Source organism: Buteo buteo, chromosome 11 (assembly GCF_964188355.1).
Source record: "Buteo buteo chromosome 11, bButBut1.hap1.1, whole genome shotgun sequence".
Taxonomy (NCBI): Eukaryota; Metazoa; Chordata; class Aves; order Accipitriformes; family Accipitridae; genus Buteo; species Buteo buteo.
This window is the reverse complement of record NC_134181.1, coordinates 24,259,066-24,285,620: the sequence shown is the minus strand read 5'-3', so window position 1 is coordinate 24,285,620 and position 26,555 is coordinate 24,259,066. Positions and strand designations below refer to the sequence as shown.

At 68.3% G+C, this 26,555-nt stretch overlaps 3 protein-coding genes across 4 annotated transcripts; all 3 read left to right on the top strand.

The window, feature by feature from the left end:
- Window positions 1-3,256: 3,256 nt before the first annotated feature.
- LOC142036907 (sodium/potassium-transporting ATPase subunit alpha-2) lies at window positions 3,257-13,513 on the top strand. Of its 2 annotated transcripts, XM_075040643.1 has the most exons (24): window positions 3,257-3,363; window positions 5,053-5,178; window positions 5,270-5,374; window positions 5,462-5,521; window positions 5,832-6,035; window positions 6,448-6,561; window positions 6,656-6,790; window positions 7,162-7,279; window positions 7,371-7,639; window positions 7,839-8,037; window positions 8,275-8,384; window positions 8,501-8,635; window positions 8,721-8,910; window positions 9,461-9,636; window positions 9,716-9,852; window positions 9,920-10,070; window positions 10,435-10,603; window positions 10,687-10,841; window positions 10,916-11,039; window positions 11,519-11,664; window positions 12,179-12,309; window positions 12,400-12,501; window positions 12,582-12,673; window positions 13,292-13,513. In XM_075040643.1, the coding sequence occupies exons 2-24, from the start codon at window positions 5,125-5,127 to the stop codon at window positions 13,318-13,320; spliced, it is 3,105 nt and encodes a 1,034-aa protein (XP_074896744.1). In that variant the 5' UTR covers window positions 3,257-3,363; window positions 5,053-5,124; the 3' UTR covers window positions 13,321-13,513. The 2 variants fall into 2 exon arrangements, with proteins under 2 accessions (XP_074896744.1, XP_074896745.1); XM_075040644.1 differs by lacking the exon at window positions 5,053-5,178 and having other exon boundaries at window positions 3,312-3,363.
- Window positions 13,514-14,854: 1,341 nt separating this feature from the next.
- Window positions 14,855-20,050, top strand: CASQ1 (calsequestrin 1). The gene is made up of 11 exons (XM_075040648.1): window positions 14,855-15,682; window positions 16,511-16,595; window positions 16,901-17,001; window positions 17,237-17,348; window positions 17,717-17,790; window positions 17,872-18,002; window positions 18,980-19,025; window positions 19,154-19,208; window positions 19,287-19,387; window positions 19,490-19,564; window positions 19,827-20,050. Exons 1-11 carry the CDS (start codon window positions 14,909-14,911, stop codon window positions 19,983-19,985), a joined length of 1,713 nt encoding a protein of 570 aa, XP_074896749.1. The 5' UTR covers window positions 14,855-14,908; the 3' UTR covers window positions 19,986-20,050.
- Window positions 20,051-20,726: 676 nt separating this feature from the next.
- On the top strand, window positions 20,727-26,368 carry PEA15 (proliferation and apoptosis adaptor protein 15). Its single transcript, XM_075040659.1, has 4 exons — window positions 20,727-20,834; window positions 23,684-23,857; window positions 24,666-24,821; window positions 24,943-26,368. Exons 2-4 carry the CDS (start codon window positions 23,686-23,688, stop codon window positions 25,005-25,007), a joined length of 393 nt encoding a protein of 130 aa, XP_074896760.1. The 5' UTR covers window positions 20,727-20,834; window positions 23,684-23,685; the 3' UTR covers window positions 25,008-26,368.
- Window positions 26,369-26,555: the final 187 nt, after the last annotated feature.

The window sequence follows — 26,555 nt, the reverse complement described above, 5'->3', positions numbered from 1 at the left end:
CCCCCCTTCTGACGGTGGTGGTCTTGGGGTGCGGGGTGCTGAATTTGGGGGGTGCGCCTGGGCTTGGGGGGTGCCAATCCAGTGCCCCCACTGGGGAATTTGGGATGAAACGGGGATTGGCAGAGCCCCTCCCTCCCATTGCCACAGGTGATGCCAGGCAGGAATTAGTGTCCACCTACCTTGAGGATTAAGGGGGGGCTCCAGACTATGGCGTGTTACCCCCCTCACGGCATTTTTGCCCCCCTGGGGGTGCTGGCTTAACCCTGACCTTCCACTCCTTCCCAGGTTATTACTGTAAGGCCTACAGTAATCCCGGGGTGAGGGGTACAACCTAGGGCCAAATGGGGGTGATGCCCGGGGGGGGGGAGGGTGGGGGTTGGTCACGTAGCTTCATTAACAAGACTCTCAAGCTCCAAATGATGGTGTTTTAATGAAGGGGGGAAACAGAAGCGGCACCTCTCCAGGCACCCATGGGTGTCCCCCAAAAGATTTGGAGGGGCCAAGGGGGGGGACACTGTCCCACTCCAGCATCTCCACCGCCCCGTGGGTGCTCACGACGTGGTCTGGGTGTCCTGGGGGTGGGCACGGGTGGGTGCAGGGACCTGCAGGAGGGACAGAGGGGACGGTGAGGAGTGGCACCGCACACCCTGTGCCCTCCCCTGCACTGCAAGCCCCGTAGCACTGTGGGCATGAGGACCCCCGGTGTGGGCAGGTGGGGTCTCCAAGGACTTGGGGACCGCTAGGGTGGGCGGGGCACCGAGCCCTCACGCCCGTCCCCTCGACCCCACGGCCCCCCCCCCCAGCAGCGGCGGGGGGGCAGCGCTGGGGGAAGCGGACGGAACCGATCCGAGCACCCCGCCCACCCCTCGGTCCCCGCCCACCGCCCCGCCCCCAGCCCCGCCCCCGCCCCGCGTTTGTGGCTAGCCCACGTCTGGGGGAGGCAGGAGCTGCCCTCCCTCCCTCCCTGCCCCCCCAGCCACGACGCGTGGGTCCCCGCGCCCCACCCCGGGTCCGGCAGAGGGGCGCAGCCGGGGCTCCCCACCCCCACCCCAGGACTCCCGGGTCCCCGCGGGTGTGTGCACACGCGTGTTGGCCGGGGGGGGGCGGGGTACGTGCACACGCGTGTTGGAGTGAGCGGCGGGGGGGGGACTGACACGGCCCCCCCCCCGTGTCCCCGTGTCCCCCCGGCTGCCACATTCCTCCCGCCCACGGGCAGCAGCTGCGCGGGGCGGCGGCGGGGCACGGTCCTCGCATGGGCAGGGGCACACGCGTGTGCGTGGCGCCAGCCCCCCCCCCCCCCCCCCCCGGGGCACGAGTCACCGCGGCCACCTCCGGCAGGGAACTGGGGCAACTGGGAGGACTGGGCTGCCCCGGTTGGGGGGGGGCGGCGGGGGCCGGACGCCTGGGTCCCCCGTGGGGCCGGGGTGGAGGCACGTGGCGCCTGCGCCCGCGTCATCTGTTTGCTCAGCTTGGGGGGCAGCGGGGGGGGGTCAGCGGGGGGCACAGCCTGGGTAAACACCCCCCCACCCCCCCAACCGGCCTTGGCATGCCCAACCCCGACTGGAATGGACTGGGGGGGACTGGGAGGACTGGGGGGACTGGGACGGACTGAAGGGACTGGAACGGACTGGGGGGACTGGGATGGACTGGGAGGACTGGGGGGACTGGGATGGACTGGGGGGACTGGGATGGCTTGGGGGCACTGGAATGGCCTGGGGGTACTGGAATGGACTGGGGGGACTGGAATGAACTGGGAGCACTGGGGGATATTGGGGCAGACTGGGAGGACTGGGGCAGACTGGGATGACAGGGAGGTGCTGGGGAAGATGGGCAAACTAGGTGGTACTGGGACACACTGGAAGGTAGTGGGGCAGATGGGGTGCTGGCACAGACTGGGGGAGACTGGTCCAGACTGGGGATACTGGATTACCTTGGGGGTGCAGGGCTGGACTGTTGGGACTGGGGCAGACTGGGGACACTGGGCGCGTGAGACTGGACCAGGGGACTGGTGCAGCAGGCTGGGTTGTGGGGATGCTGGGTGCACTGGGGCAGACTGGTGGCACTGGTGCAGGGGGCTGTGGGCCCCACGGCCGTGCCCCCCCCATGCCCTTGAGCTGCCCTTGATGGTTGCCATGGCGACTAAGCCGGACCCTGGGGGGCCGGGGAGGGGGGGGGCGCTACTGGGAGAGGACCTTGGAGCCGCACTGGGGGCACTGGAGCTGTGGGGCAGGACTGGGGGGGTGGGAGGGACAGGGGGAGCTGGAGGGGGTGTGGGGGGGTGTGAGGACGTGACACTGGGCGCTGCCCCGGCGCAGCCACGTCCCTGGGCACAAGTGTGTCCCCAGGAACAGCCAGCCCGGGCACAGCCGGTCCCTGCGCACAGCCAGCCCGGGCACAGTCGGCTGCGGGCACAGCCGTGTCCCCGGGCACAGCTACCACAGCCACAACTGTGTCCCCAGGCACAGCCGGTCCCCGGGCACAGCCACGTCCCTGCGCAACAGTTGGCCGAAGGCACGGTTGTCCCTGGGCACGGCCGCATCCCCGGGCACAGCCGGTTCTCCGGCACATGCAGTCCTGGGGCACAGCCGGTCCTTGGGCACAGTTGTCTCTGGGCACAGCCCCCCCCCGGCACTGCCATCCCCGGCACTGCCGTCCCCAGGCCCTGGCCTTTCCCCGGCTAATTTTAGCTGTCCCCACGTTCCCGGTTGCTGCCCGGTGGCACTAGCGTCCCCGGCCGGGGCAGCAGCACACTGGGAGAACTGGGGACACGCTGGGGTGGAGACCAGCTTCCCCCCACCCCCCCCAAACTGCCCCCCTGGTGTCACCCCCTGCTCTGGGGGGGGCTGCAGGGAGGGACCCGGGCATCCGGGCAGCCCCTGCCCCCCCCCCCGCCCCAAGCCGTGGGGTCAGCGTGGGGGGCCCGGACGCCGGGGTCTCTTGCCACCCCCCAGCGGGGCGGGGAGGGGGTCAGGAGGGGGCACCCCCTGGCCCGGACACCTGGGTTCCCAGCGCTCGGCCGGGACCCCCCACCGCCCCGGACGCTTGGGTCCCACGGCCGCCTCCGGGGCGGGGGGGGGGGGCCGAAACCGGGAGGGGCCCGGAGACCCCCCAGCGCGGCCCGGGGGGGAGCGGCAGGAAGAGCGGCCGTCCCCCACATAACGGGGGGAACAGGAGAGGGGGTCCGGAAGGGGTCCGGGGCCGGCCCGGAGGGGGGCTGGGGAGGGGGGCAGGCCCGGCCGGGGGCGGGGGCGGGGGGGGCCGGGCCGGGCGGGGCCCGGGAGGGTTTTTCTCGGCCGCCGCCGCCGCCGCCGCCCCCGAGTGCCCCGGGCCGAGAGCAGCGACGGCAGCGCCATGGGCAGAGGGGTGAGTAGGGGCGGCCCGGGGCGCCCGCTGCCCCGCCACCCGCCCACGCGTGGCACCCCCCCACGCGGGGCACCCCCACGCCCACCCACCCCCGGAGCGCCCACCCCTGCAGGCACCCGCCTGCTGCCACCAGGCACCTGACTCTGGCACCCACCCACGCGGGACACCCGCCAGCCGGCACCCGCCCACGCGTGGCACCCACATCACCCACCCGCCGCCAGCTGCCACCCACCCCCGGGGCACCCACACGCGCGGGGCACCCACCCGCTGCTACCCGTGGGCTCTCTCCCCGTCGGCCCTGCCCCCAGCACCCACCCACGGGTGTCCTGCAGCCCGCAGCCCCCCCGCCCCCCGCCGCCACCCCCAGGGGCCCACTGCCACCCCCCCCCTCGGTGCCACTGCACCCCACGTACTCTCCCCCTCGGGGTCCCACTGCCACCCATCCTCTGGGTCCCCCCCCCCTTCGGGGAAGGAATGCGGGGGGAGGGGAAAGGGTTCCCCACGGTGGGGAAACTGAGGCACGGAACCAGGGTGCCCCCGCTGAGGAACACCCCTCTCCCCGTGTCCATCCCCCACCCGTGCCCGTGGCCCCGTGCCCGTGGCCCCAGCTGCTCAGCGCCAGGGTCCCCGGTGCCGTGGCAACGGCCGCGGGGGGGCCCTGAGCCAGGGCTGGCACCTTGCCCGGCACCCCCCGTCCTGCCGGGCCCCCCCGTCCTGCCAGGACCCACCCCCACGCTGGGACCCCCCGGCCCCTGGGCACCTGCGCAAAGGTGGGGGGACCCCGGAAGATGTGGGACAGGGGAAGCCCCCCCCTCCGTGGGTGTCCCCCCATGGGTGCCCCCCACGGCTGTCCCTCCTGGCAATCTGTCCCTAGGGAAATGCTGAGGATACCCACCACCCCACCCTGTGCCACCCTCCTGCCCACCCTCCCCAAAGCCCTGGGGTGCCCCTTCAAGTGGGGACCCCCCCCTCCACCCGTGCAAAGCCAAAGTGTCCCCGCATGGGGGGGCTGGGGTCCCCAGTGTCTGGGGGGGGGGGCAGGCAGCGGAGCACCGCCTGCCTGGGGGTGCCCCGTGGGGTGGGTGTGGGTGCCCCCCGTGTCCCCGTCCCCGCGGTAACACGACCCCTCGGTTCCCGGCCGTTGTTCTTGGCACCGGGGCTGTTTTCCATGAGCGCATCGGCCCCCCTCGCCCCCCCGGCCTCATGCTGGGGCACCCGCCACCCCCCCGGCCCCTGCCTGCTCCTGCCTGCTCCTGCCAACCTCCGGCCCGGCAGGCAGAGCCGCCACGGACGTGCCACCGGGCCCTGCCAGCCCTGGGGGACCCCCTGCTGCAGGCAGCGGGGGGGTCTGGGGCAGCCATGTCACCCCCCTCACAAGGAGAGCGGGCAGGGCTGCCTGTCCCCTGCCTGCAGTGGCACCCCTGCGTCTCCGTGACGCCCTTAGTGTCAGTGGCGTGTTCCTCTCCCCGGCTTGTGGGGACCCCCTTGGCCACAGTGACCCCCCCCCAAAGGCCCTGGGGACACCCCCATGACCATAGTACCACCCCTGTGACACCCCCATGGCCCTGGGGTTGCCCCTGTGACCACAGTGACAGCCCCCCCCAGCCGCAGTGCCACCCCCACCCTTGCTGCCACCCCTACCCATGGCACCCCCCCAACCTGGGATACTTCCCCCCCCCCCGTCTGCAGTGCCCCCCATGCCCACGCTGCCACTGGTACCTGCAGTCCCCCCCATGCCCACGGTGACGCCCCGTACCCTCGATGATGCCTGTGGCCACGGTGACCCCCATGCTGGCGGTGACATCCATGCCCATGGTAATGCCCGTGCCCACGGCGAGGGCCGTGCCGCTGGCGGTGCCAGCTGCGCCAGTGGTGCCAGCGTGCCCACGGGGTCCTGCGCCCACAGGCCGGCCGGGAGTACTCGCCTGCTGCCACCACCTCCGAAAATGGGGGCGGCAAGAGGAAGCAGAAGGAGAAGGAGCTGGATGAGCTGAAGAAGGAGGTCAACTTGGTGAGGAGGGGGCCGGGGGGGGGAAGAGCTGAGACGACTGACCATGCCACCTCAGCTGGGGTGACGCGGGTGATGTGTGCCCGGCAGGATGACCACAAGCTGTCCCTGGATGAGCTGGGCAGGAAGTACCAGGTGGACCTGTCCCGGGTGAGATGTCCCCACATCCCACCCTCGATGCCATCTCTAGCATCATCCCCCCCTGTGGGTGACACCCAGCCGTGCCCCCTGTCACCTCGCAGCATCCCCTATCCCTCCTGTCCCCATGGGGGGCTCCTGGCTGTGCCCTCCATCCCCTCCTGGCACCCTGCATCCCTGTCCCCATGGGTGACACCCAGCCATGTCCCCTGTCCCCTCCCGGCACCCTGTCCCCATGAGTTACCCCTGACCATACCTCCTGTCCCTTCCTGTCCCCGTGGGTCCCCCCGGCCCCGAGTGGCAGCGTGTACCCACTCCACAGGGCCTGACCAACTCGCGGGCAGCTGAGATCCTGGTGCAGGACGGCCCCAACGCCCTGACGCCCCCCCCCACCACCCCCGAGTGGGTCAAGTTCTGCCGGCAGCTCTTCGGGGGCTTCTCCATCCTCCTCTGGATCGGGGCCATCCTCTGCTTCCTGGCTTACGGCATCCAGGCTGCCATGGAGGATGAGCCCTCCAATGACAATGTGAGGGCACCCCGGGGGCCACCGGCATCGTGGGGGACACACACGGGCGTTGCGGGGTCCCTGAGCGTCTCAGGGGCCACAGGCATCGCGGGGTTCGTGAGCACCCTGGAGTGCACAGGCATTGCAGGGGGCACAGACATTGCAGGGGCACAAGCACACTGGGGTGCACAAGCACTGGAGGGGGCACGGGCACCCTCGGGGGCACAGGTATGATAGGGGCTCAGGGGCAGGATGGGCACAGGTAGGTGCCCACTGCCACCATGTGCCAGCTTTTGGGGGGTCTGGATGTGGGGGTCAAATGGGCCAGGCTGGCATGGGGGTCCCCTCCCTAGCTCCCCACGGTGGGGGGCACCCGGGGGATCCCACCCTGCACCCTGGGGTGGCAGGTGCTGAGGTGCTGCCTGGGTCCCAGCTGTACCTGGGGGTGGTGCTGGCCGCCGTTGTCATCGTCACCGGCTGCTTCTCCTACTACCAAGAGGCCAAAAGCTCCAAGATCATGGACTCCTTCAAGAACATGGTGCCCCAGGTAGGATCCCCAGGTGGGCACCCAGCTTGGCATAGGGGTCCTGGGTGGGGTGGGGGTGCCCAGGCGTCCCTCAGGGTGCCCTGCACTCTGGCAGCAAGCGCTGGTGATCCGCGAGGGTGAGAAGATCCAGATCAACGCAGAGAACGTGGTGGTGGGCGACCTGGTGGAGGTGAAGGGGGGGGACCGGGTGCCTGCTGACATGCGCATCATCTCCTCCCACGGCTGCAAGGTGAGTGGGCACCGGTGGGCGCTGGGGCTGGCATGGGGTGGGCACTGGTGGTGACATGAGGTGGGCTCCAGGACTAGCATGGTTTGGGCAACGGGACTAAGTATCAGGTGGGCAGCAGTGGCGATACAGGATGGGCACCAGGGATGGCATGGTTCAGGTATCATGGTTGGCATGAGGCGGACATGGGGACCAGCACAATGTGGGCACTGAGACCAGTATGGTTCAGGTGCCGTGATTTATATAGGGTGGGCACCAAGACAGGCACAGGGTGGGCACCAGGGCTGGCATGGCAACAGCAGGGCTGGCCCAAGTCCAGCCAAGCCTGGCAGTGCCCAGTGCCCGCCGGCACCCACCTGTGCCCATGGTGCCAGGTGGACAACTCATCACTGACGGGGGAGTCGGAGCCGCAGACGCGCTCACCTGAGTTCACCCACGAGAACCCACTGGAGACCCGCAACATCTGCTTCTTCTCCACCAACTGCGTGGAAGGTGAGTCCCTGGGTGTCTCTGCCTGCATTGGGGAGAGGTGGGGGGTCCCCCGTGCTCCCCCGTGGCTGCATCATCCTCCCCATCCTGCCAGGCACCGCTCGCGGCATCGTCATCTCGACGGGGGACCGGACGGTGATGGGGCGAATCGCCTCGCTGGCCTCGGGGCTGGAGGTGGGGCGCACGCCCATCGCCATGGAAATCGAGCATTTCATCCGCCTCATTACTGGCGTCGCCGTCTTCCTCGGCCTCTCCTTCTTCATCCTCTCCCTCATCCTGGGCTACACCTGGCTGGAGGCCGTCATCTTCCTCATCGGCATCATCGTGGCCAACGTTCCTGAGGGGCTGCTGGCCACCGTCACCGTAAGGGCCATTGGGGGAGCAGAGGACTGGGATGGTGCAAGGGGGGCCCTGGTTCTACTGGGAGGGAGGTGGTGGGCACTGGTTCTGCTGGGCTGGCCCTGGGGCACCCAGCAATGTCCAGTGCCTGGTGCTTGCTGACACCCACGGGTGCCCTCTGAGCCCTGTGGGTGCCTGCTGAGCCCCGTGGTGCCCCCCCCAGGTGTGCCTGACGCTGACGGCCAAGAGGATGGCACGCAAGAACTGTCTGGTGAAGAACCTGGAGGCAGTGGAGACGCTGGGCTCCACCTCCACCATCTGCTCCGACAAGACGGGGACCCTCACCCAGAATCGCATGACCGTTGCCCACATGTGGTTCGACAACCAGATCCATGAAGCCGACACCACCGAGGACCAGTCCGGTGGGTGGCTGTCACTCTGACCCCTCCCTCAGCACCCTGACCCCTTGGCACCCCAACCGCAGGAGGACCCCCTTTCTTGCCCCTGCACCCAGATGTCACTGCCCTGGCACCCCATCCCCTGGGCACCCCCTTCCCTGGGCCCTCAGGGCACCCTAGAGCACCTCTGGGAGCGTGGGAGGAGTCCCCAGAGAAGATGGGGGGGCCCTAATGCAACTGATGGGGTCAGGTGTTCCCCAGGTGCCACATTCGACAAGCGCTCGCCCACCTGGGCAGCACTGGCCCGCATCGCTGGGCTCTGCAACCGTGCCGTCTTCAAGCCGGGCCAGGAAAACATCTCCATTTCCAAGGTAGGTGGATGACAACCCCCCAGAACCCCTCCGAATCCTACCAAGAGGCAGGGCAATGCCGGCCCTGGTGCCCCCCGTGCTGCGAGCGTCACCCTCAGCACCCTTCCCCACGGCAGCGGGACACAGCGGGTGACGCCTCGGAGTCGGCGCTGCTGAAGTGCATCCAGCTCTCCTGTGGCTCCGTCAAAAAGATGCGGGACAAGAACCCCAAAGTCACCGAGATCCCCTTCAACTCCACCAACAAGTACCAGGTCTGCTGGGCCGGCGGCGGCAGCACTGACCCCTGGGGCGGTCGGTCAGTGCCGCCTGGTGCCAGCGTGCCCGCTGTGCCCACAGCTCTCCATCCACGAGCGGGAGGAGGACCCCCAGGGGTACCTGCTGGTGATGAAGGGGGCCCCCGAGCGCATCCTGGACCGCTGCTCCCGCATCCTGCTGCAGGGCCAGGAGGTGCCGCTGGACCAGGAGATGCGGGAGGCCTTCCAGAACGCCTACTTGGAGCTGGGGGGGCTGGGGGAACGCGTCCTGGGTGAGGATGGGGGCATGGGGGGGTGGGGGGGCTCAGGGGATGCGGCAGGGACGGGCGCATGGGGGTACAAGTGCATGGTGGGCATGGGGTGTAGGGACGTGGGGGCACCCAGTGGGTTGATGGAGGGTATGGGGCGGGGGAGGTGGGGGGCATGGAGGACATGGAGGCAGGGGGATATGAAGGGTGTGGGGGCAAAGGGACATGGGGACAGGGGGATGCAGAGGCACATGGAGGACATGGCAGGGGCATGGGGACACGGGCGTGGGGTGATAGAACTTGAGGACACAGGGGCGATGGGGCACATGGGGGGCAAGGGAACACGGTGTGTGGAAGATAGAGGGAGAGGACCATGGGGACACAGGGGACACGGTGGGCAGGGAGGCACTGCTCAAGGGGATGGGGTGCATGAGCACTGGGGGAACATGGGGGACACAAGGGATGTGGGGGCAAAGGGAGCACTGGGGGGCCATGGTGGGGGACGAGGAGTACCGGGCGAGGGAAGGGGGTGTCCGTGGGTGCCCACACCCTGTCACCTGCCGGCGCCCACCAGGTTTCTGTCACCTCTACCTGCCCCCGGACAAGTTCCCCCGCGGGTTCAGGTTTGACGCCGACGAGGTCAACTTCCCCACCAGCAACCTCTGCTTCGTGGGGCTGATGTCCATGATTGACCCGCCCCGCGCCGCCGTCCCCGACGCCGTTGGCAAGTGCCGCAGCGCTGGCATCAAGGTGAGACCCCCCCTCGCCATGAGCCCCTTGTTGCCCCCCCTGAGCATGGGTCACCCCTCTGTGTGTGTGTGTCCCCAAGGTGATCATGGTGACCGGGGACCACCCCATCACAGCCAAGGCCATTGCCAAGGGGGTGGGCATCATCTCGGAGGGCAACGAGACGGTGGAGGACATCGCCGCCCGTCTCAACATCCCCGTCAGCCAGGTCAACCCCCGGTAGGTGCCGGTGTCAGGGGTGGTCCTGGGTGGTCTGGCAGCCTCCGCTGAGGCTGTGCTGTGGCAGGGAGGCGAAGGCTTGTGTGGTACACGGCTCCGACCTGAAGGACATGACCTCGGAGCAGCTGGACGAGATCCTCAAGAACCACACCGAGATCGTCTTCGCCCGCACGTCCCCCCAGCAGAAGCTCATCATCGTGGAGGGCTGCCAGCGCCAGGTGCCCTGTCCCTGTGTACCCTGCTGCCCCTGTCCCTGTGCCCCATGATGTCCCTATCCCCGTGCTTCACGGTGCCCTTGTCTCTGTGCCCCGTGGTGCCCCCAGCCCTGTGGTGTCCCTGTCCTGGTGCCCTGCAGTGCCCTGTCCCCGTTCTCCACCTTGTCCCTGTCCCCGTGCCCCTTTCCCTCTACCCCAAGCTACCCTGCTGTCCCCGTGCCCCTTGATGTCCCAGTCCCCATGCACCATGGTGCCACTGTCACTGTGCCCCACCGTGTCCCCATCCCGTGCCCCACGATACCTCCATCCCCATGCCCTCCTGCGCCCTGTCCCTCTGCCCCACGGTGCCTGACCCCTGTGTCCCCAGGGTGCCATAGTGGCAGTGACAGGGGACGGGGTGAACGACTCCCCGGCACTGAAGAAGGCTGACATCGGCATCGCGATGGGTATCGCTGGCTCCGATGTCTCCAAGCAGGCGGCCGACATGATCCTCCTCGATGACAACTTCGCCTCCATTGTCACTGGCGTGGAGGAAGGTCGGTGCAGGCCCCTCCATGGCCCTCCTCCCCCTGGACGGACGCCTGCCACCCCTGTCACCCACCACCCACCATCCCCACAGGGCGCCTGATCTTTGACAACCTGAAGAAGTCCATTGCCTACACCCTGACCAGCAACATCCCCGAGATCACCCCCTTCCTCCTCTTCATCATCGCCAACATCCCCCTGCCCCTGGGCACTGTCACCATCCTCTGCATTGACCTGGGCACTGACATGGTGAGGATGGGGGGGACAAGGGGTGATGGGGGTGACGGGGGTGACAGAAGGTGACGGATCACCCCACCACCCAGGTCCCCGCCATCTCCCTGGCATATGAGGCAGCAGAGAGTGACATCATGAAGCGCCAGCCCAGGAACCCCCGAACAGACAAGCTGGTGAACGAGCGGCTCATCAGCATGGCCTACGGGCAGATCGGTGAGGGGCGGGCACACCGGCCTCCCCAGGCGGTAACAGGGGCAATGGGGGCCACCAGCACTGGTGGCACCCCAGGACCCACCAGTGTCACTGGGCATCCACTAGAGATACCGGGGACATCCCCCCCAGCTGGCACCATGGCCACTGTGTGAGACCAGGGCACCAACTAGTGACCCCAGAGCACTCACTCGAGATATCAAGGGCATGCCAGGACCCACTGGTGATACCAAGTGATGTTCCCCCAGCTGGTGTCTGGAGCCCCATGTGACTCTGGGGCACCCACTGGTGCTAGTGGAGCACCCACCAGTGACACCAGGACACCGAGTAGCATCGGGCTGTGCCATGATTAGCCAAGCCCTGACCCTGCACCCCAGTGGCCCTTGGGGTGCTGATCCCCGGGTGCCGCTCCCTGATCCCGGGGGTGCCCACCTCTGATCCCGGGGGTGCTGATCCCCGATCCCGGGGTGCCGCTCCCCCAGGGATGATCCAGGCACTGGGCGGTTTCTTCACCTACTTCGTGATCCTGGCTGAGAACGGCTTCCTGCCTGGCACACTGGTGGGCATCCGCCTGGCCTGGGATGACCGCTCCACCAATGACCTCGAGGACTCCTACGGCCAGGAGTGGGTGAGTGAGCTCCTCGCACGCCCGCTTGTGTGACTGCCGTCGCACAGCTCTGCTCCGCCTGTGCTTACAGACGTGTGCCCTCGCCCACCCGTGGCTGTGCATGCACAAACCCACCCCTCAGTTCGTGCAAAGGCTTTGCATGAGTGTGTGTACACACGCGTGCGTTTTTCTGTTTGCACGTGCCCTCACAGCCCTGTCCTTCTGCACATCCCCTCGCACGCCTGTTTGTGCACTTGTCTTTGCACAGCTGTGCTCACGTGCGTGTGCTCACACGTGCCTAGGCGAGTGTGCCCTCGCGTGCCTGTGCTTGTGCAAAGCCCTTGCATGCGTGCGCACACCCACGTGAGTGTGTTTGCACTCACCGTCCCACACTCATCCTTCTTCTCATCCCCTCGCACACTTGCTCATGCACCTGCCCCTGCGTGGCGCGTGCTCGTGCGTGCCCTCCCATGTGTGAGCGTGCGAGAGGGGGGGACACGCAGGCGTGCGCTGATGCCGTGCCCCCCCCCCCCAGACCTATGAGCAGCGCAAGGTGGTGGAGTTCACCTGCCACACCGCCTTCTTCGCCAGCATCGTGGTGGTGCAATGGGCCGACCTCATCATCTGCAAGACTCGCCGCAACTCTGTCTTCCAGCAAGGCATGAAGTGAGTGTCCCCCCCCTACCCCCAGCACCCATGGGTGCTCTTCCCCAGCCCCCCCACCCCGTGCCTTGCACCCATACCGCTGTCCCGCAGGAACAAGATCCTGATCTTCGGGCTGCTAGAAGAAACGGCGCTGGCAGCATTTCTCTCCTACTGCCCCGGCATGGGGGTGGCCCTGCGCATGTACCCCCTCAAGTGAGTGGGGGGGGGGGGCACCCCGGCCCTGCCCCCACCCCCCCCATGGGTGCCCTCCTACTAACGCTGCTCCCCCCCAGGGTTACCTGGTGGTTCTGCGCCTTCCCCTACAGCCTCCTCATCTTCGCCTACGACGAAGTGCGCAAGCTCATCCTGCGCCGCTACCCCGGCGGTGAGTGAGACCCCCGCCCCTTGCGTGGCCCCCCCCCCCCCCCAAAAACCCCCATGGCTATTGCCCCCCCAGGGTGGTCACTGCTTTCCCCCCATTTGGGGCACACTCCCCCAAAAACCCCCAGTATGGGCTCTGCTCCCCAAATCCCTCCTTTCTGAGCACCCCAAAGTCCTCACTGACCCCCTCAAGTGGCTGCTGCCCCCTGCCCTGAGTGGCACAGCCCCTTTGGCCCCTCATCTTGCTCCACTGCCCACCAAAGCAACTGCTGCCCCCAAAACCACCCTCAGGGCTGGCACACGCCCCTGAAGGATTTGGGGGGGCGCCAGGGGAGGAGGTCTTAGGGGATACCAGGGGGTATCCACAGGGGTTGGGGGGGACCTAGGGAAGCGGGGGGGCACCCAAGACGCATGGGGAGCACCCACAGGGATTGGGGGGAGACCCAGGGAAGTGGGGAGCCCCCACAGGAGAAGGGGAGACCTAGGAGAGGTGGAGGGCACCCAAGAGGGATGGAGAGCACCCAAGGGATGGGGGGACACCCACAGGGTCTGGGGCACATGTAGGGGGTAGGGGGGACCCCCATCTGACCCCCCCCCCCCCTCGATGCCTGCCCCCTTGCAGGCTGGGTGGAGAAGGAGACCTACTACTAGACGTCTGTGTGGGCAGCCCCCCCTCACCCCAACTCTCCACCCCCCTACTAACCCCGGGGACTGGCGCTGCCGGGCATGGGACCCCCCCCGGCCCGGGGGGACCCAGGAGTGCGGGGGGGGCACCTTCTGCTCCCCCCCGTGGGGCACCCAGACCCCCCCACACCTTCAGAGCAATAAAACAGTTTAACCCTTTTGTGCCCTCGTCTGTGCTGCAGGGGGGGGCAATGGTGGGGGGACAGAGAGACCGGGGGTGGCAGGATGGGGGGCACAGGGGGAGGGATGGAGCCTGGTTGCCCGCCCCTTTCTCTGTGTCCCCTAGTACCCCATATCCCTCCCTTGTTAGCTGATGCCCCCCCATGTCACCCCCATGACCCCCCATGTGCCTTCATGCCCCCCCCCCCCCGTGCCCCCCATGTGGTGCAAGGCCCTGGCACATCCTGCACCCACCCGGACACCCGGGTCCCCATCCCGCGGGGGGGGCTGGGGGTGCCCCGGCCCTGCTGAGTCAGCATTGGCGGGGAGGGGCGTAGGGTCTGACCCCGCTCGGGTTTCGCCAACGGGGTTTTGGTGTCACCTGGGATTAAAAATAAGGAGGATCCGAGTCACAGTCACCTGAAACCGAGGCTGGGGACGGAGGGGGCTGGGGGGGGGGAGAGACAACCCCCCCCCCTTGCACCCTCTGGCACCTGTGTGTGAGGGTCCCAGGCACCCCATAATCCCAACATGGGGGTCCTGAGCACCCCAATTCCCTGCACACAGGGGTGCTGGGCACCCACAGCCCTGAGAATAGTGGTCCTGGGCACCCACAGCCTTTGGCATGGGGGTCCCAGGCACACCATCTCCCTGAGGATGGGGGTCCTGGCTCCCGTGGCTTCTTGGCTTGGGAGGAGAAGCCCCCTGCCCAGCCCTGGGGGGTGGCCGTGGGGGATCCGGCCCCCCCCAGCCTGGGGGGATCCACTTCTCAGTGATCAGCAGAGCAGGTGGTCATCCCATCTGAGGGGTACAGAGGTGAAAAAATACCCCGTGTCCCCCCACCCTGACAGAGCTGGGCAGCTGGTCGCTGGGGGGCTGGGGGGTCCCCATCGGCTCCAACCCAGAGCTGTCTCCTAGGGCAGGGTGCTCAGTGCTGGGGGGTGGGATGGGGGGTACCCTGTCCCCCACCCTGGTGCCCTCAGGGCCAACTCTGGTATGTCCCTGTCCCCGTCCCCAACCAGGGTCTCTGGGGGCTGGGGAGGAGAGTGGCCACCCAAGGGTCCCCAGCACCCACTAGGGCCGGCCCCCGTCCCTGCGGCATCCCTGGGACCCGATGCGGGTGACCCCAGGCTTGGCTCCTTATTTTTAGCCCCCCGCCCCCCCCCCCTCCCAGCTCCCTCCCGCCGGCTCCTCTTTCCTTGCTTAATATGGAGCTGGAGCGGGGCCGGCGAGGCGGGAGGGGACAGGAGGGGACAGGGCTGAGCCCCCCCCGGCCGGACCCCGCGCCCTGAGCCCCCTCCCGTGCAGTGTTGGGGGGACAGGGAATGCAGGGGGGGTCGGGGTGCTACTGTCCCCCGCTTTGTGCCTTCAGCCCCTTTGGGGCTGGGAAGGGGCCATGTGTCTGTGTGTCCCCGGCTGTGTCCGTCTGTCCCCTCCTGGCGAGGCCGAAAGGGGCTGTGTCTGTCCGTGTCCCCCCCCCAGGGGCCGAGTCTTTCTGTGTCCCCCCCCCCGCCTCGGGGGCCGTGTCTCTCCGTCCCCTCTGGGGCCAGGCAGGGGCTGCGTGTCCGTCCCCTGTGCTGGGGCTGTTAGTCCCAGCCGGGCTCTGTCTGTCTGTCTTTCCATCCCCGGACGCAAAGGCATCATCCGTCTGTCCCCAAGGCTCTGTCTGTCTGTCCCCATCTGGCTGTTGTCCAGCCCAGGGGCTGGCTGGCTGTCCCCGGGACTGTCTGTCCGTCTCTCCGTTCCCTGGCTGTGTGTCTATCCCTGCTCATCTGTGAGTCCATCTGTCCGTGGGTCCCATCCCCATCTGTCCCTCTGTCCGTCCCTCTCTGCAGGTCTGTATCTGCCTGTCTGTCCGTGGGTCCCATCCACCCACCCGTCTGTCCCCATCCGTGTGTCCGTCCCCGTCCGGGGGTCTGCCTGGCGGGCAATGGGGGTCTGGGGATGGGTGCTGGCACTGCTGGTGCTGGGGGCCGGGGCCCCGGGGGGGGCAGGGGACGGCCTGGACTTCCCCACATACGACGGGCTGGACCGGGTGCTGCCCGTCACCCTGAAGAACTACAAGGCGATGCTGAAGCGGTTCCCGGTGCTGGCCCTGCTCCACCACCGCCCCAGCCAGGGTGACCGGGCGGCCCAGCGCCACAGCGAGATGGAGGAGCTCATCTTGGAGGTGGGCACGAGGGGGGGCACAGGAGGCAGGGGACCCCACATGGCACTGGGGACACTATAGAGACCAGGGGATGCAGGTGGGACAGGCACCGGCGCTGGGGTACTGGTGGGGACCAGGGACACCGGTGCGATGGGCAGCTACACCCATATGGCACTGGGGACACTGGTGGGGACAGGGGATGCTGGTGGGAGAGGCACTGGCACTGGGGCACCATCACCTCTGTGGCAGTGGGAGTGTTGGTGGGGACCGGGGGGCACTGGTGGGATCAGGGGACAGTGGTGCAGTGGGCACCAGCACTGAGGACACTGGTGGGGCCCGGGGGATGCCGGTGGGACACACACTGGCACTGGGGCACCAGCACCCATGTGGCACTGGGGACACTGTAAGGACCAGGGGACACTGGGGAGGGACAGGCACTAGCACCCAGGGTGGGAGGTCCCTGGGGGCCAGTCAGGGGCAGAACAGCCTCACTGGGAGGGGACAGGGGCTGGGGTTGACAGGGCTGGGGACCCCCCCCCCCCCCCCCCCCCCCATCTTTGCCCTCTCCATATGTGGGCCATGGGCCAGCAGGGCCCCTGCCGCACCCAGAATAGAGCCCAGCCCGCTGCCAGCGTCACCAGTTGTGGGGACACCAGCTGCTGGGGGGGACCCATCCCCAAAAGCTGGCACTCGCTGGGACCCCCAGCATGGGGCGGGGGGGGGGGGGTGGATGGATGGAGGGACGGAGGGGAGGCACAGTTGGGCTGGGGACCCTGGGGGACCCTTGGCTGGGGGGGGGGGCGGGGACAGGCCTGGTGGCAGGTGCCCCCCAGCATGTTGTCCCCCCAGCTGGCAGCCCAGGTGCTGGAGGACAAGGGAGTGGGCTTCGGCCTCGTCGACTCTGAGAAAGACGCAGCTGTGGCCAAAAAGCTGGGTAAGGGTGACCCCTCCCTGCCCCTGCCCTCCCCCCCGACATCTCAAGCACAGCAACCCCCCCAGATCCCCCAACTTGGCACAGGTGTCGTCCCCCCCGCATCCCCCCCAAACCTGGCACAGGGACCCCTGTATCCTCCAGCCTGAGACAGGGACCCCCAGAAGCCCTCCCCTCCCACCTCTCCCCCCCATCTGGGAGAGGGATCCCCCTGTATCCCCAGGAGGCACAGGGACCCCTCCCAGACCCCCAAATCTGGCACAGGGACACTCCCCCCAGCACCCCCAGCTAACCGCCCCCCCCCCCAGGCATGACAGAGGAGGACAGCATCTACGTGTTCAAGGAGGATGAGGTGATTGAGTATGACGGGGAGCTGGCAGCAGACACGCTGGTGGAGTTCCTGCTGGATGTGAGAGCCCCCCACCCCACCCCGGGGTGGACCCAGGCGTGTGGGACCCCCCCTTTCAACTGCTTCCCCCCCCAATATCCCAGGAGGGAACCCAGAAGTCTGGGCCCCCAACCCTTCCTTTGCATAGTTGGGGGAGGACCTGGGCATCCTGACCCCCCCCCCCCCCCCCACCCCAGCTGTCCCTGACCTGGGGGGGTCTCTGGGGACCCCAGTGCTGCCCTCAAACCCCCCCCAGGTGCTGGAAGACCCGGTGGAGTTCATTGAGGGTGACCATGAGCTCCAGGCCTTCGAGAACATCGAGGATGACCCCAAACTCATCGGCTACTTCAAGAACAAGGACTCAGAGCGTACGTGGGGCTGGGGCAGCCCCCCCATGTCCCCCCTGTGTCCTCCCCTGTCGTGTCCCCCCCGGCACCCCAGCCACAGCCCCAGTCCCAGCCCCCAGGGCATTCTTCCAGCCATCTGTTTGCTTATCCCTCCCTTCCTCCGTCCATCCATTCCTCCATCCATCCCTTGTGGAGGGCTCCAGGGACTGATCCGGACAACCCTGGCCATGTTGGGGAGCGTGGGTTTGGAGGGCGTCCTTCTGGACCCAGAGCCACCAGGATGGATCCGGGCTGGGGGTGCCAGTGCTGGCTCCCGGTGCGGGGCCGTGGGGCCGGTACCTGGTATCGGTACCCGGTGCCGGCACCAGGACCCATCCCTGCTCCCCCAGACTTCAAGGCCTTTGAGGAGGCGGCTGAGGAATTTCACCCCTACATCCCCTTCTTCGCCACCTTTGACAGCAAGGTAGGGGCAAGGGTCCTGGTGGGGCAGGGTCACCCTCTGCCAGCACCCACGGGTGGCTCAGGGACCCCAACCCTGCCACAGGCGGCCAAGAAGCTCACCCTGAAGCTGAACGAGATCGACTTCTACGAGCCCTTCATGGAGGAGCCGCTGACCATCCCTGACCGGCCCAACAGCAAGGAGGAGATCATGGCCTTTGTGGAGGAGCACAAGCGGTGGGGGCCCGGCCACCCCCAGCCCTGCCTCGGTTTCCCCTGTGGGGGCTGCTGGGGGGACCATGGGGATGTGGTTGCCATGGGGATGTGGTTGCCATGGGAAGGTGGTTGCCATGGGGATGTGGTTGCCATGGGAAGGTGGTTGCCATGGGGAGGTGGTTGCCATGGGAAGTGGGTGTCATGAGGAGGTGGTTGCCACGGAGCGATGGTTGCCATGGGGATGTGGTTGCCAAGGAAGGTGGTTGCCAAGGTAGACCGTTGCCATGGGAGGTGGTTGCCATGGGGACAAGTTGCCATGGGAGGTGGTTGCCATGGGGACAGGTTGCCATGGGGAGGTGACTGCCAGTGCAGCCGCAGCCTCCGGGATGGGGGATTCCCGGGGCGAGGGAGGCCAGGTGGGAACCCCCCCCCCCAGTGTGCATTGAGACCCAAACCCTCTCCCTCCACCCCGGCAGCTCCCCTTCCCCTGACACCACTTTGCTGGCAGTGGCCCCTGGGGTGACACGAGTTTGCGAGGCCTCATCAGGTGGGGGGGGGGGGGCGCTGAGCCTGCCTCTGGGGTGAGGTGTCAGTGGGCCGTGGGGCAGCTGAGCCCCTCCCGGGGCCAGGGTTGGGGGTCCTGTCAGGGCAGGCAGGGCAGGGTTAAGGCCCGGGTGCTGCTGGGATGTTCCTGCAGCCTTAATCCCCCCACCCGGATCAACCCGCCCCCCCCCGCCGCGGCCTCAATCCTGTGGGAGATGGGGAGATGGGACCCTCCACAGCCCCCCCGAGGTGCTAGCGGTGTCAGGGGCTCAGCCCCGGCCCTGTGCCCCCCCACCCCTCCAGAGCCAGCCTGGCTGTCCTGCACCCCACCCCCAGCCACTGTACCCCCATCCACGCAGCCCCCCGAGCTGCACAGCAGAGGCCGGGGGGGGGGGCAGTGGCTCTGGGTTAGGGCTGGTTTGGGGGTGACCCTCACCCCCACCTCCATCTGGCAGGGCCACTCTGCGGAAACTCAAACCCGAGAGCATGTATGAGACCTGGGTGAGTGTGGGGAGAGAGGGATGGGGGGGGTCCTGCCCTCATCACCTTCTCTGCCCCCCCGGAGAGCCCCCCACCCACTGGAGTGCCCACCCTCCCGCTGGTGACACCAGCCCATGTCACCCCCCCAGGAGGATGACATGGACGGGATCCACATCGTGGCCTTCGCAGAGGAGGATGATCCAGGTGGGGAGGGATCCGGGAGGGGGGGTCCAGGGGGTCCAGGACAAGTCCTGGCACCCCTCACCCCTATACCCCCCCCAGATGGGTTCGAGTTCCTGGAGATCCTGAAGGATGTGGCCCGGGACAACACGGACAACCCTGACCTCAGCATCCTCTGGATCGACCCTGAGGATTTCCCGCTGGTACTGGCCCCCCCCCCCGGGGGGCACACACCCCACTACAAACCCCCCCCCCCGTGCTGTAGGGCAGGCCTGGGAAGGCTGACCCCTGTGTGCCCCCTCCAGCTCATCCCTTACTGGGAGAAAACCTTCAACATTGACCTGTCCCATCCCCAGATTGGGGTGGTCAACGTCACCGACGTGAGTGTGTGCATGTGTGTGTCCTGGGCCCCACGGCATGGCCCCTCCCCTCATGTCAGCCAGCCCTGGGGGCTGAGTCCTGAGGGGCTCATCACACTGGTGGGCCTCAAAGGCAGCCCCTGGGAGCTGACGTCCCAGCCTGTCCCATCCCTCTGGGGGTCCCCCACCTCCCTCCCCCGTGTAAACCCCTGCCGCCTCCCGCGGCGTGTGCCCCCCCGCCCCGTCCCTGCCCATCCCACGTCCCCCCCACCGGCGTCCCCAGGCCGACAGCGTGTGGCTGGAGATGGCGGACGAGGACGACCTGCCCAGCCCGGCAGAGCTGGAGGAGTGGATCGAGGACGTGCTGGCAGGCGAGATCAACACCGAGGACGACGACGAGGAGGATGATGACGATGATGATGATGACGACGATGACGACTAGGCCTTGTGCTGGGCTTCCGCACCCGTCCCTGTCCCTGAGCGAGCCATTAAAAGTACCCAAAGAACCAGACTGTGTCACCGGGGGGGGGGCAGGAGGGCTGGAGGGGCTCCAGGCACCAGCAAGATCCCTCGTGCGAGATCGATTGCCCCTTGTGACCCCTCCAACTCCCCATGCACAATCTACTGTGCAGCATCCCAAGGGATCAGCCCCAAAAAGACCCCCCCCAGCAACCCACCCCCCACTGTGAAATCCTGGTGGCAGCTCCCAGGGGATCTCCCTGTTCAACCCCCCCTGCTCCATGCAAATTCCCATGCAGGATCCCCCTGCTCGAGCCCCCTCCCCATGCAGGGGATCCCCCGTGCCCAACCCTTGCCGGGGAGATCCCGCCCTGTGAGATCCCCCTGTGACATCCCCTTACAACACCCCGGGGGGGCACGACTTGCCCTGGGGTTTCCTGGGGGGGACGGTGACACCCATGGGTGACTTGGACACTCGTGGGTGTCCCCTGACGTGCCTCTTTCCTGGGGTGGCGGCTGGGGGTCCCTGGAGGGGGACAGGACACGCTCCAAAGGGATGGGGGGCGTCACCGGGGACGCCTCCCCACGAGATGGTGCGTGGGTGCCCCCCACGGGTGCCCGCGCCAGCCCCCACCCACTCACGGTCCCCGTGGGGCGGGGCGGCTCCTCCGACCTCCCCCCACCCTGCCCAACCAAACCCCGCCCACTCAGCCCCGCCCCGCTAAGCCCCGCCCCGCCTCCCCCCCCACCCCCCCCGCGCTGCTCAGAGCGGCAGCACCGAGACACCGAGCGGCCGTACCGGCACCGCCACCGGCACCGCCCCAGCCGGCCGGTAAGTGCGGGGCTGCGCGGGGACCGGAGGCTCCGACCGACTACCGGGACCGGGACCGGGACCGGATGGAGGCGGCGGCCGCCGGCTCCATCCGGTCCCGGTCCCGGTCCCGATCCCGTTCCCCTCAGCCGGGCAGGGGGCCGCGGTAGTAGACCTCCCACCCGCGTACTAGACATCCCCCCCCGGTAGTAGATACCCCCCCCCGGTAAAGGGCAGTGCCCCCCCCGCCGTGATGGCCCCCTCCAGCACATCCCGCCGCGGCCAGGAAGGAGTTAACGGCCCCGGTGTTACCGGCGGTGCCAGGACCCCCCCCACTCTCCCGGTGCCCCCCCCCCCCCCCCGGCTCCCGCCTGCCCCTTTCACTTCCCCTTTCGCTCCAGTGGGGGGGGGACACCCGAACCCGTGACCCGCTGTGGGGGGGGGGCGCCGGGCCCGCCGGTCCACGCGGTGCCAACCGGTCCCCACCCGGTCCACGCGGGACATGGGGTCCCCCCCCTCCCAACCAGAGACCCGGCGTGTCCCCCATCCCCCCGTGGATGCCACCCGGTCCCCGCGGGACACGGGGGCCCCCCACCCATGCCCCCTCCCCATGGTGTCACCCAGTCCTCCCAGTGCCGCCCAGTACCAGCGGAGTACCGGGATGCCACCCATTCCACCGGGGCAGGGTGTCGTCCCCCCCGCCGCGGGTGGGTGCCTTTGCGGGGGAAGGGGGGTTTGCGTGTGGCCGGATTCCTGGGGAACACGAGTGGAAAGGGGCGCGTGAGGAGGTCACGCGCCCCAGGGCCGGGCTGGGCCCAGCTGGGGCCAAACTGGGGCCAAACTGGGCCGTGGTGGCGGCGGAGCCTCCTCTTCCGCCCCGCGGCCCCGGGACGGGGAGGGCTGGAGGGGGGCCACGACTCATCATCCACCCACCCACCCACCCCCTCGCCCCGTGCTTCGGCCCACGGAGCGTTTGCATGGCCCCGCGTGGGGAAATTGAGGCACGGGGCGGGGCGCCTCCAGATGTGCCCCAGATGTGGGATGTGCGGCCCCGGGGGATGCTGCTCCGGCCGTGGGCAGGGCGGGACCCCCCCGTCACGGATGGGACACCCCCCCCGCCCCGGGTCAGGATGGCGCCGGTGCCCACGCAGCAGGACGATGCCCACAGGGCGCTGTCTGTGGGGCCGGGCCGTGACTCGGTTTCCGGGGGGGGGGCTGAGAGGGGTGGGGGTGGCCCCGGCCGGGCCAGCGCTGCGCTGCTCCCCGCGGCACAAAGGCCTCTTGTCCCCCGGGCTGCGGGGGGGGGGGGCCCTCCTCCCCTTCCCGCTATCGCCACCCACCCCAAAATCACGGGGGGGGACACAGTGATTGGAGGAGCCCCCCCACTCCACCCTCCCCCCCCCGCACCTGGCCGGAGCGGGAGAGACAAAGGCGGGAAGGAACCGGCCCACCCGTGTCCTGCCCCCCCCGCGCCATGTCCTGCCCCCCCCGCGGCGGGATTAGGCGCTCCCCCCCCCGCCGCCGCCGCCGCCCCCCGCCCGCCCGCCCTTGTGAATGGGCCCCCGTGGGGCCACGCCCCTCGTGCATATTCATGAGGCGCTTTGCATGGGAAGCGTGAATGGGGGGGTCCCGCGGGGGGGTGGGGGGTCCTGGGCATTACCCCCGCCACCCGGGGCCGCGGAGGGGGGTGGCGCGGGGGGACCCCGGCGTCCGGGCCGGACCCGCCGGGCCTGGGAACGGGCAGACGGCCACGGCGTGGGGGGGAGGGGGGGGGTCCTCCCCACCCCCCCACACCCCCCGCCCGGAAGGACCCGGGCGTCCGGGCCAAGGGCTGAGTCATCGGCTGCCTTAAAGGGGCCGGACACGGCTGGGACACGCGTGTGTGCGCGGGGGGGGGCACGCGGGAGCGTGTGCGTGTGAGTGTGTGAGTGTGGGTGTGTGGGTGTGGGTGCGCGCGGGTGCGGGGTGTGGGTGGGTGTCTGTGTGTGCAGGTGTCTGCGTGGGGGGGGATGTTTACGGGTGTAGGCACGAGTGTGCGTGTGCGGGGGGGCGCGGGGGGCTGCGCATGCGTGCACGTGCCGGGGGTGAGCAACGCAGTGGGTAGCGGCGTGTCTGTGTCCGTGTGTCCTGTGTCGTCCCCCCCGTGTCTGTGTGGGCCGCATGGGGTGCCCGGGTCCCCTTCTCCGCCCCATCCTCCCCCTCAGCACCCACGGGTGTCGCCACCCGGGAGGGCCACGGTGCAGCCGAGTGCTGTGATCGCCACGGCAACCGCATCCCTGGGGTGGGTTGCAGCGGTTGCCATGGCGACCGAGGCTCAACAGCAGATGGAGGACAGGGTGTGACACCCCCCCCCCCCCAGCCCCGACCACCCCCTATACCCACCCGGACCTGGCACTGGGGCTGGGGGTGCCCCTGGTCCCCCCAACCCGTCATCCCCCCATGCCAGGGTGCCCAGAGCCACTGCAAAGGTGGGGGGGGATGTGGTGAGTGTGTGTGGGGGGGCAGCTGTGTCGTGCCGGTGGGGGGCAGGCCATGCAATGGGGGGCCCTGTGCAAGGGCAGGGGGCTTGTGCAAAGAGGGGGGGGTGTCACTGCAACGCCAGGGGTGTGTGCAAGCAGCACTGTGCAAGGGCGGGGGGGCTGCGCAAGGCCAGGGCGCGTGTGCGAGGCCACAGCAGAGCAGCCGCTGCCAGCGCCCGCGGGTCCCGCCGCCCCCCCATCCCCATCCCTGTCACATCCCGTGAGCGTCACATGAGTCACGGGCCAGCGGAGCCCGGCTGGCGCCACGGCGTGGAGGGGGGGACCGGGGCGGGGACGTGGAGTGGGGGCAGCAGCTGAGGCCGGGCAGCTCATGACGCGGGTGTTGCCCAGCCATGGCCGAGTACCGCAGCCTGCTGGAGGAGCTGGCCCAGAACATCACGGCCGAGGACCTGGAGCAGCTGAAGTCAGCCTGCAAGGAGGACATCCCCAGCGAGGAGAGCGAGGCCATCGCCACCAGCCACCACTGGTTCGCCTTCCTGGAGAAGCACAGCAAGCTGGACAGAGGTGAAACCCCCCGTCCTGGGTGGCCCTGGCCCCTGTTCCTGTCCGTCCCCCGTTCCCCAGCCCTGGCCACGGCCCTGATCCTGATCTGTCTCCTGGTCTGGTCCCCAACCAGGTCCCCTGTCTCCTTTCCTGGTCCCCATCCTGGTCCCCTGATCCCTGTCCTGGTCCCTGGCCCCTGCCCCAATCCATGTCCCCTCTCCTGATCCCTGGCCCTGTCACCTGTCCCCTGTGGTCTGGTCCCATCCCTGTCCCCTCTCCGGATCCCCATCCCAGTCCATGACCCCCCGGCCCTGGCCCTCCCCTCTTCCCTGTCTGGTCCCCATCCCTGTGCCTGTCCCTGTCCCCTGGGTCCCCACCCTGGCCCCTTCCCCCATCCCTGTCCCCTCTCCTGGTTCCAGTCCCTGTCCTCTGTCATCTGTTGCTGCCCCTGCTCCTGTCCCCTGCCTCAGTCCCCATCCCTGTCCCTACCCCCTGCCTTGGTCCCTGTCCCTGTCCCCTGCCCCAGTCCCCACCCTGGACCCTGCCATGTGCTCTGATCCCCATCCCAGCCCTTGTTCCTGTCCTTTGTCCCCTCTTCCAGTGCCCATCCCAGTCCCTGTCCCCTGGGATTGTTGTCCCATGTCCTGCTCCCCATCCCTGCCTGCTCCCTGTCCCCAGCTCCCATCCCCTGTCCTGGCCTCTGTCCCCAGCTCCTGTCCCCTGTCCCAGTCTCTCCCTGCCCTCTCCCCATCCCCTGTCCCTGTCCTCGGGCATCCTTGGCAACGCAGCGCTGGTGGCCCAGCACACATCCCTGTCCCCATCCCCGCAGACAACCTGTCGTACATCGAGCACATCTTCGAGATCTCGCGTCGCCCGGACCTGCTGACCATGGTGGTGCAGTACCGCACCCAGGTCCTCAAGATCTCTGAGGAGGATGAGGTGGACACCAAGCTCACCCGCATCCCCAGTGCCAAGAAGTACAAGGGTGAGCCACCCCCCTTGCCCCTGGACAGGGACCCCCCCTATCCCCAGGGCAGGGACAGGGTCCCTCTAGCTGGGGGGCGATACAGGGAGAGGCCCCACTGACCCCCCCCGTGTCTTGGCAGACATCATCCGGCAGCCCTCTGAAGAAGAGATCATCAAACTGGCCCCCCCACCCAAGAAAGCCTGAGGGGGGGGGTGAGGAGGAGGAGGAAGAGGAGGAGGAAGGCTGTGGCCCCCCCCCCGTGTCCCCCTGCCACCTCTCCGGCCCCAGGGCACGGGCATGCGGGGGGGGGCCAGCACGGTCACTAACAAAGTCTTAACGTCCTCCCCCCCCCGTCGGGGCCAGGGGCTGGGGCGGCTCTGCGTGTGCGTGTGTGTGCACGTGTGGGTGTGCGTGTGTTTGGGGGGGGCGCTTTGCTATTCCCAGGGACCCCCCCCAAGCCCTCATTGGGAGGGGGGACAGCAGAAACAGGGACCCCCCCCCCTCCAGTCCAAGTTGTGGCTTGGGGGGGGGGGGTGACAGGCACCAGGACCACCGCCTACCCCAGTGCCGAGGAGGGGACAGACAGGGCTGGGGACAGGGACCCAAGTAAGCGTCACGGGGGGGGGGGCGCAGGGACGAAGGATGGGGCACGTCGGGAGGGAGGCGAGCAGCAGGGCTGAGCAGTGGGGGGGTGTCTTTGTTGACTCCCCCCAGGCAGGCTGCAGGATGGTGTGAATTTGTCAGGCCTCAGCCCCATGGGGAGGGTAGGGGCACATCTGTCGTGTCCCACCCCCAGGGGCTGCAGTGGGTGGGGGGATGAGGAGGTGACATGGGGGGGCAAGGCAGTGGGAGCCCCTGTGTAGGGTGGTGATATTCAAGGGGGGGGACCCCAGACCCCCCTCAACACCCCAGACCCTCCCTGAGCATTGGGGAAATCTCCAGTGGAAGGACATCCCTAAACTCCCACTTTGGCGGGGGGGGCAGCGCAGAACTGGCAGCCCCCCTCAAACCAGCCAGCCAGATTTGGCAGGGGGAAGGGGGGAATCCTTCCAGCCTCCCCCAATGCTATGCTGGGAGGAAGGGGGTACTGAACTGGGAAAACAGGCACAGCCCCCATTAGTGTGTACGTGGGGAGGAGGGTGTCTTTGGGGTACAGCTCTAGCTACTAACCTGGGTAGGGGGCTAGCGAGGGGGGGGAACTGGAGAGAGTATATGTTAATATATTTTATTTAATAAAAGCTAAAACCCGCAGAGCGCCTGTGTGCAGCCGCCAGCTCTTGTGTCCCCACCCTGTGTGTCCCCCTCTCCCCTATTTATTGTGTCCAGGACAGGGACCACATTCATTTTCCCCCCCAAAACTGTGTCTTTTGTTGCAAAATGACTGTTTGGGACCCCCCCCACCCTCCTGGTGAGATCCTGGGAGAGGGACATGGGGACAGGTGACACACTAGTGTCCCCCAGCCCCAGGGGGGGCCCTCCCTGCTCCCTCTACCCCCATAATCCCACTTCCCCTCCCCGACCGTGCTGACTGTGTACAGATCTCTCATAAACAGATGGAGATGAAAGCTGCTCTGGAGGGTCGCGTGGCTCTGTGAGGGGGGTGTTTGGGTGAAAACACAGCCAAAAAGGGGCAAAATACACCCCTCTAAAAGGGAGGGCTCAGGGAGACATTGGCCCTGGGGCCAGAAACAGGCTTGGGGACATGGGGAGCCTGGGGGAAGGGACAGGGGGAAGGGGACACGCAGCCCTCTG